Source organism: Hyalella azteca, unplaced genomic scaffold (genome assembly GCF_000764305.2).
Source record: "Hyalella azteca isolate HAZT.00-mixed unplaced genomic scaffold, Hazt_2.0.2 contig16679, whole genome shotgun sequence".
Classification (NCBI taxonomy): domain Eukaryota; kingdom Metazoa; phylum Arthropoda; class Malacostraca; order Amphipoda; family Hyalellidae; genus Hyalella; species Hyalella azteca.
The window spans coordinates 243,444-253,377 of NW_025946489.1; the positions used below are offsets into that span (position 1 = coordinate 243,444).

Below are 9,934 nucleotides of genomic sequence, written 5' to 3' on the forward strand. Positions count from 1 at the left end.
GCAACTTTGTCGGGCCCTACTGAAAAGTTAACTTATTGTCACTGCAAACCTATCTCCTAGAGTTTTGAAGCTACATCAATGAGACAAACACCATTCGATTTGGAAAAAAGATCTACGAAAGTGTGTATGCGTTTTTCTAATTTCCTTATAGTTTAGATTTTATTCTGCAAAAAGGGGTGGGCAGGGGGTAAAATAAAAAAAATTTCAAAAACTATACAAAAAATACTCCCACACCCACAAAAATGGGAATTTCAAAAAACGCGTACACTCTTTTTTATTTATGGTCTTCACGCATCAAATGATATGCGTTTTGATGTTGTAGCTTGAAAAACCTAGGAGGAGATAGGTTTTCTAAAGTACCCCTTTTTTGGCCGTTTTCTATGAATTTCAAGTTTTCCTTCATTTCTTTGAAAAATTCACATTAATAAAAAAAGTCTTAGAATTCTGTTTTACATACGTTTACCAAATTTCAAATCGATCCGTCTGTAAATAACCGAGATAAATTTGACCCCAGACGCTCCCCTAACATCCGTATCACAGTGTGTTGTCTGCTAAGCTGATTGCAATTTTCCAGGTCCTGAGGCTCATTGAAATTGACTCTTTCCCTCAATGGGTCATCTGTTCTGACTCTCTTGTAGCTTTGAAGCTATTACAATCCCCTACCGGCACTTGTTGTAATATTGTCTATGGCATCCATAAGCTGCTGTTACGGTTGAACGATTCAAAGTCTGTACATCTGCAATGGGTCAAGGCAAGGCCCACAATGGCATTATTGGTGATGAACATGCTGATGCTGCTGCTAAACTGGGACATCACCTGCATCACTCTGCCTTGTTCCCTCTACCTTGCTTGGATGCCCTTGCTATACTTTGTCATGTTTTCTTAATATTTGGGAGTCGAATTGGGTTTCTGCAGTGGCTACTGATGGACGAGTCCACCATCTTGCTTCCATTTGCTCAGGGTTGTCTCCAGTCCCATGGATTGCCTGTCATTCCATGTTTCAGTGGTCTTAAGACACCTTCATCTTGGACATGTTGGGGTTCGTTCTTACCTCCATCGATTTGGGATGGCTGACACTCCCATGTGCCTGCATTGTGGTGTAGAAGAAACAATTGAACACTTCCTGCTGATATGTGCTCTATATGACCTTGAGAGACAGGTGATGGTGTCGAGCATCAATGCCCTGGGAGGCTGGGACTCTGGGAGTCCCTCTCATCTTTGTGCATATGCTTCTTGGCGGAGGCAACTACCCCATAAGAGTTCAGCACTCCATAGTGCGAGCAACTGCTATGTATCTCACACAAACTGGTCATCTAACTACCTTATAGCCAATGAAGAGCACTGGATCCAATGACAATTTCCCTTTCATTGCTTCACATCATGTGAAACTGATGACAACATGGAGAGAATGCACCAGTGGAGAGAAGAAAGAAACTGAAATGAGAAGATGAAGACAAGAATTATATAAACATTGCTGAGTCCAGGTGTTACAAGTGGTTGGGTACATGACTTCTTCTTCACCTTCAAACTGGCATCAAATCAAATCATTGTCAACCTTGAATGAGCTAATTTTTACTTTAACAAAAATTTTTACAAGTAAAAGCAGTCAGCACTGGCCTTGAATAGTCACGGTGTTGAATAAAGTATATTTTTGCAAATTGCGAAAAGAGGACTTAAGGCTAGCTCCTCTTGAACCTGGTAATCATTCGACTTTGGCCACTCAATTGCAAACAATTTTACTACCTAGATTCTCAAATCTCAATTACTCAGTAGTCAATACCGTTCTCTTATTTATATCAAACACAAAGCATTCTTTAACTTTGAAATGGCTGCTAAATGGAAAGGAATTCAACTATGTGAGACTCCCAATTGTGGACTAGAAGCAAAGCTTCAATGTCCTACCTGCATCAAGTTGGACATAAAAGGTTCATACTTCTGCTCACAGGTAAGAATTCAAGAAGGCTTGATCATGCTTGTCACTATAAATCTTATAGGTAATTCTTTTCAAAACTTTGTTTTTTAGGGATTGAAATCTACATGATGACTACAACATATGAACATAATGATTATAATAATGAGAAAAATTCCAATTTCCGCATGTATTCAAGATGTAAATTAATATAGAATAATTAATATATTTCAGAGCTTTACAAAACATCAAAATTTTGAACCAGCATATTAGTTTTGACAGGGAGCATCTTGGCCAAAAATGATGCATTTTGATTTCTGTGTTTTTAGGCTTATTTTAAAGTCCAGAAGCTGCTCATTTGAAGAAACCAAAGTTCATTTGCATTCATTTGTTTGTTTATGACAGCTGTTAAAGCAAAAGTAAAACTTATACTTGCAATGATTGCAAATTTCAGTTTTTTGGCTTACCTGAAGAGTTGAAATTTTCCTCCTGCGACCAATGATTTTCAGCCTACAGCATCTAAAGATATAACATTCAATTTGCAAAAAAAATCTATCAATTCCCCAGTCACTTTTTTAAATTTTGTTTTAGTTTGGATTATATATTAAAAAATGGGTTGAGGGGGGTTGCTAAAACTGGAACAAAATAAAAAATTCCCCCACCCCACCAAACAATTAGAATTTTGAAAAAGTGGTTTGGGATCACTAGATATGGTCTTCACATTGAATGATGTGTCTCTTGATGTATGTTAATTGAATGAGAAGATAGATTTTACAGTATCCTCTTTTTGCCATTTTCTCTTAATATCACATTTCCTTTCATTTGTTTGAAAAATTTACACAAACAGAAAAGTTTAGGTATTCTATTTTACAAATGTGTACCAAGTTTTAAAATGGTTGGTTCCTAAATTAAAAAGTTTTTTTTTTACCAAGATGCTACCCTTAATTGACAACATATTTCTGTCAACTGATGTTTGGAAACAAAGAAAAAAATCTCAATATAATTATATCCATACAATCTTTTCTTTTGTTTACATGCTCAACTACATTTTGTAAGTGCAGCCAACATGTGCTTCAGAAAAGTTTTGGTTGTCACCAGAGATTATCAAAGCATAGTCAAAGAATGAGACAATAGTTTTTCTATTGCATGCTCTACATATGTCAGAGATTTGCAAATAGGTTTCAAGTATCTAAATAAAGGCATCAAAAGGACAATAGTGCAGCTGTGTTATGTGCCACAAACTAGTTCATTGCAATTCAAAGATTAAATGCAATTACCGTGTTTTATGTATTATTATGTGGCTATCAAACTCTATAAACCAATATATAGTTCTGGATGGTATTATATGGTTTTATTGATCAGTGGCAAGTTAATAGCAGTATCCACTGACTTGCAATTCATGTGTCGTTTTAGGTACAAAAATCACAAATTTTCGAAGTGATGTATACTTGCAAGCCGCAATACTTCTAATTGAACAAAAATACATGGCTGATTCACTAAATTAATATGATTTTATAGCCACAATATTTGAGTAAAAAGTAGGATTTTTAGATTGTGAGCAACTTTAACCACTAGTTAGGTTTCTTATTGTGAATTTCCACCAAGAAATAAAATTGAATTTATTTCCACCAAGAATTATAAAGCAAAGAAAATGGCTGGTAAATTTATCATATCCTGATGTTTTTTTATATTATAAATTCTTTGTGAACATGCAATTCAACTGACTAATGATAAACATTTTATTGTCATCCATGCAATTACTTTTGAGCATTGATGAAAATCACCTAATTATTGGGAAGGTAAAAATGTTTTACATTACAAATATTGGCATTATATACAAGCTAGAATTTGCTATTTGGAAAGTTGCCTGCATCTCACTAGTTGTACAACAACTGGGTTAAGTTTTTTTCTTTTCATGCCCTAAAATTGTTGGATTTAGACATTTTTTTGTTAACACTTGATGGTAATAAGGCCAAATTCCTTTGCCATAAAAACCATAATGGTAAATCAACCATATACTAAATGGAATTCAATAGTTCTTGTCCAAATCTGTTACCCCCCCCCCCTCCAGTTGCTTAGTAATGCTTGGTCATTTCAATGCAAGAAGGCTACTTTTATATTTGCTTCTTTGTGAAGAACAGATTCTTAACAACCTGCACAAACATAGCTCCTATTTTGATATGCCTGCACTGATTTGTACCTGTGAATTATACCCAATGACCATGCAACTAAATAAAACTACAAGCAGCCAAGAAAATTTGTTCTAATTGTTGAAAATTATTCCTCGAATTAATGATTCTTTTCAGAGTTGCTTCAAGGAGAGCTGGGGAATTCACAAATTGGTCCACAAAAAAAGCAGTATGTTTTATTAATGGCTCTAACATAATAATTCATTGGTCAATTTGTGGAGAGTTAAAATAAGGTTTATAGTCATTGCAAGTAATATTGCATAGGTAGTGTTTACATACATTGGCATAATTGTTGACATATCTACATTTGTGCTTAATACCTATACTTATCATGTTTGATAGGTTGCTGAAGGATAAATTGATTCAAATTTTTCATAGTCCTAGGAATAGTTTTTTTAGCATTTTTAGTTGCAAAAATGTCTCAATAGTTATAAGCCACTCAGTTTATGAACAAAAAGTTTAAACAGTTTTAATCATTGAACATTATTAACTAATTTCATCTCTTCCATTCCAGGAGAAGTAGAATCTTCTGCTTACAATCCATGGCCATTCTACACATTTACTGGTAAGTTACTCCTCACATCTCCTGGCAGGGCAACCACTAATTTTTTAAATTATGCAGTATGACAATTGTTTTAATGAATATCACTATCAAGTTATTTCTTGACTTGAGTACCCTTACATTGAATAAATAGGGACATAAAAAGAATTTTGCAACACAGATGTAGATGTAGTATCAGCTATGTTTAGGGAATCTTGGTTTTTCTTTGATGATGAACTTTATTGAGCGTGATAGTGTTTCCCATGTTTTCTTCATAATCAAATCTCTTACTACGTAAATGGTAGTGTACTGTATATCCAATACATCAAATCAATTGTCACATTGCCAAATATTGGAATCTGATGAATATTTTCAGTAATCATTTTGTTCAGGGCTAGAAATAAACTTAATACACTTGCAGGTAACTTGAGGCCTGCAAAACAGACGCCGCGCCGCACCGTACCTGCCCACATTGCCCGGCCAGACTACGCTGACACAAGCATACCTCTGTCTGAACAGAAGCTCCGAGGCACAACCAGCATCAGAGTCCTCAATGACGAGGAGATTGAGAGCATGCGCGTAGCTTGCAAGGTCAATATATGATTTATCGGGAGCGTTCACGGGACATGAATAAAAAATGAGTTGTAGTGTCACCCCTAAGGTGTTGGTTTATCATGAGAACTCGGGAGAATTGAAATATAGCTGGTAAATTAGATCATAGAAGAGGGAGAGCATGATGACTAGTGAGTTATTTGTGAGATAGAACTGTTTTTTTGCTCTATGTTTTCAACGTGAATATCTTGAAGTGATCTCATTCATGTGTGTTTTTTTATTCCTTGTTATTGATGATTTCATGATATATCTCAGTTAGCCCGTGAGGTTCTGGATGAGGGGGCTGCAGCGGCTGCTGTTGGCGTCACGACTGATGAAATAGACAGAATAGTACATGAGGCGTCAGTGGAAAGAGAATGCTACCCTTCGCCTCTGAACTACCATGGCTTCCCTAAGTCTTGTTGCACCTCTATTAATGAAGTCATCTGTCACGGCATCCCTGACTTGCGTCCTCTGGTCAATGGTGATATCTGCAACATTGATGTGACGGTTTACCATCGTGGCTATCATGGAGACCTTAACGAGACGCTTCTCATTGGCGATGTCAACGAGAATGCCAAGAATCTTGTCAAGACCACTTGGGAATGTCTCCAGAAAGTCACCGAAATGCGTGAGTAAGCTTATTTGTATATTCTTGTACGGTCACAAATTTCTTGTTGCAAATGATAGTTGCTTAAAACACATTCATTTATTAGTTAATAGGTACTACTATTTTCGTCACTACAATCTACACACGTCAGTAAATAGAATGAAATTAATTTAAATTTTGGTTTGTGATAATACTTGTTCTAATTGGTGTCATTTGTAAAAATGCATTAACAAATTCCCTTTTTTAAAGAATAATTAATGTCTATGGGAATATTTTCTCATAAAAAATGAAAACCTTTAGTTGATAAATAATTACTTTTCGTTCTCCCCGTCAGTCCAGGAACAAAGTATTGAGCCTCGTTTGTTTTGTTGATGTTCTTAAGTAAACTATGAATATTAAACATCTTCTGATAATAATAATTAGCTGAGTTATGATGTTACAGTGCGGCCAGGAGTGAAGTATCGGGACGTCGGCACCGTAATCCAGCGTCATGCGCAGTCCCAGAACTACAGCGTAGTGCGCTCCTACTGCGGCCACGGCATCCATGAGCTCTTCCACACGACGCCCTCTGTGCCGCATTACGCCAGTGAGTCGCTACAGCCATTCCAAGATTAATAATTAATTATTGTAGTATATGTTTTAAATGCATGCCTAACGTGGCCCACTTAGCACTGCCTAGGAGTCAAAAGTGTAACTTGTTCTACCGTGCCCAGTCCTCTTTATATCAATACAGTGACAGTAACAAAGGCCAATGTTTCGTACTTTCATGAGAATCGTACCTGATTATTACATATTGTTTTTATACAAGAGCCTTACACTTATAATGGAATAAATACCTCATTATGACTAAATCGAACACAACCATTCTAGAGTATCAGGTCCTCTCCAACAACCTTCACAGACGGTTATTAGCTCTACTTCCCTCGACCAGAATAAAATTTCAGTTATATTAACTGGCAAATATCCATACAAATAGTGTCATTCTAACTGCTTTTCGTAAACAAAAGTTTTTTTTTCAGTTATTCTTCGGAACGAATGCATTTAATGTCCTACCAGCTGTAAAAAATCTTTTATTTCTGATTCATTGGATTTTATGATTCATTCATTCATGGTTAAGTATAATTATGAATTACGTTAAATGCAGTCTGTTTATGTTCTTACTTCATAGTTGATTGTTGCTGGCTCGATGTTGAGACCTAATAGATTTACTTTTTTAGATTTTATTTGCATTAATTTGAAAATTATTTCTTGCAGAAAACAAAGCCATAGGAATCATGAAAGCTGGCCATACGTTCACTGTGGAACCCATGATCTCTGAAGGTGCGTTAATGAACTCTAGTGCTAATTATGATTAGGACTGGATAAAGGAAATTAATGTCTGTCTGTGTATTGAAAGTGTTCATTTGCAGTCAATGAACTAGTGATTGAAATAATATTTAAAGTACGATGATGAAAGTTGGCTGCCTTTTGCAAAATAGTTCTCGATAAATTACTTTGTTATCTGCCATTCCTGATGCAGCTTTTCTCTTAACAGCTGATTGTACATGCCGTCGAATTTGATTTTGTACATAATTTTATTTAAATTAATAATTAAAATTCAGTCAGGTGAGAGTTTACTCGTGAGGGAAGCCAATGATTTCAAAGTCATATTTAATGATATTCCTTAAAATCTAATAAAGATAGCAAGGTCAGTGATTAGGTAGGAGAAATTTGAGTTCTGCACCAATTTTTTTCTTAGGCAAATAATAATGTTTCATGTATTTAAAAGCAAAGACAATACCATAAAATTTCACCATTTCTTTATAAGAGAAAACGTTTTGGAGTCCAGCTCCATCGTAATTTTCACTGTTTCCTTTACCACGTTTTACTGGACTTGTGTTATGAACTGACGATGTGTTATGTTACCTTGCGATTTAAGCAAACGAGTGATTTTAATACTTATAATATTGTTTAATTTGAAAGGAACTTGGAAGGACGAGCAGTGGCCGGACAACTGGACAGCTGTCACAAACGACGGTAAACTTTCTGCTCAGTTCGAGGAAACTTTTCTGATAACTGACACTGGTGTTGAGGTCCTCACTAGAAGGCGCACACGTGGCGGCCAACCATATTTCATGGATTAACCGATATAAATATAAATTTTCTAATCCATCCGTATGGTGCTTTCACACCTGGCTAAGCAAATTGTGTCTGGACGGAAACAAGAGTTTTTACGAACTGTGTTGGTAAGATTTGTTGTAACCTTCATTATGATTTGGTCTGACCAGGTAGTGAAAGTGTCCTGTGAGTTAAAAGTGAATTCATCCTTATTTCAGCGGTTGCAATGGACTTAATGTTTAACTATTTGTGTTTGATGAAAATGGGTAGGGTTAGCTCGCGTAGGCTATAATTAACATGTATCGCCTGGCCATGGATGACTCCACCAGCCTACTTCGTTCTTCAAGTTGATTCTAGGATTCTAAAAAAAAGGTGCAGAGAGCTGAGTGATCGTTCATTATTGTTATGAACTCGTTAACGGTAGAGTTACAGTGAAAAATTTTCGTTCATTCTCTAGGAACGGAGAGCTGCAGGTGCAAATAATGCTATGGAACTTCACTCCGTATGATTTTGATATTTGTGTATTTTTTAAGCCAGCTAGAACTGTAATTCGTTAGCGTTGAGGTCTTGTGCTGCTTTTAATTCTTGATATTTCTTGCTAGTGCCTTTTCATTGAGAGTTGTTAACATAGAATTCAAATGTGTCTGAACGCGTGACCGTAAGTCTACTGTTGTCTGGATACGTCTATGGCAGTGGTTACAAAAATTTGCATCCTAGTTCCTATCTCAACTTGCTACAATATGAATGTTACCTCCTTCACCAATGTTATCAACAGTAATGTGCATTAACTTTTTCTCTCAACATTCGATCACTCCCAAAAAATTGACGAATCACGCGCTTGGGGGTATTGCTATCCAATGGTTAAAGTTTTTTTTTTTTTCTTCGGAGCTCTCGTCCAAGCTCGATATTTTTCGTCGGAGCATTGCCTTGCATCGACAGAAAATGTTAATTTCAACAAAGTTAATACTTGATTCTTGAAGCAGTCAGGAAATACTACGACGATCGTTATCATAAATTGCTTGCGTATAAATTTCTAAGCATGGACTCCGGCCATTCAGCTCATGGTTTGTCCGTACAACCATGGTTCAGCTATTCCTAACTGACTAGTCCCCTCGCGAATTTGAATGCAACAGAAATAAATAACCAATAAAGGTCATCACTCCAACTACAACATCTAGCAAGTGCTAAATTGTAAGGAGATGCGTCTGGAATGTAAATGTAGGCTTTCTCGAGTCTTGAATTCTGTTCCAACGCCTGTTGTTCGAAATTCCGTATCAATGTCTAGTTCTAATTTGAAACCCAGATGCTGCGACTGAAATTTATTTGCATAGTTTGATCCAGTATGCATCTGAAGATTGAGTCATAAGTCTATCTGGTGTACGAGGTACTAGTCTCAGGTCTGAATCCTGGTAAACTATGTGGTGGGATTTACTTGGTAAGTAACTATGTGGTAGCACAGTCATTTGACTTGGTTCGTGTAGTGAACGCCTAGGAGTCCTTTAAAATTGTGGAATGTCTGCTTTCACCATATGAATTGATAAATTAAGATTTCTTTCTTCAGTTGTACATCTTGCACATCGTTGAATTACTAATAAGTCGCACTATTTTCGATGGATCCGGCCTCGTCGGAATCGGGACGACTGACAATAATGACACCTGCCATCTGTTCTCATTTAATTCCTGAAATAAACTGTGCATATTTTAGTGTTTTTCCGAGTTGTTTCCTATACGTAGAATTTTAAATATTTGATTAGTACGGGTTTAGCTTGATTGACTAGGTAGGGAGATATTGCCTACCTTGCATAAATGCGAAAATGAAAACAACATTGTAACGGAAAATTATTTTTTTTTCTGACAAGCCCTCATCAAAAGCGAAACACATTCATCTTATAAGAATTCTTAACATCCATTCTTTGCTCTGCACAACATTAAGCAGTGCAAGTTGCAGACGTGCATTAGCTTGCAAAATATCTATAATTTAAAGTTTTAAGTGAATC

At 36.2% G+C, this 9,934-nt stretch overlaps 1 protein-coding gene across 1 annotated transcript; it reads left to right on the plus strand.

Annotated features, from left to right (window-relative positions):
• Positions 1 to 493: 493 nt before the first annotated feature.
• LOC108667530 (methionine aminopeptidase 1) lies at positions 494 to 9,641 on the plus strand. The gene is made up of 8 exons (XM_018154565.2): positions 494 to 1,945; positions 4,216 to 4,267; positions 4,613 to 4,663; positions 5,061 to 5,230; positions 5,507 to 5,861; positions 6,283 to 6,426; positions 7,095 to 7,160; positions 7,803 to 9,641. The coding sequence occupies exons 1-8, from the start codon at positions 1,826 to 1,828 to the stop codon at positions 7,961 to 7,963; spliced, it is 1,119 nt and encodes a 372-aa protein (XP_018010054.1). The 5' UTR covers positions 494 to 1,825; the 3' UTR covers positions 7,964 to 9,641.
• Positions 9,642 to 9,934: the final 293 nt, after the last annotated feature.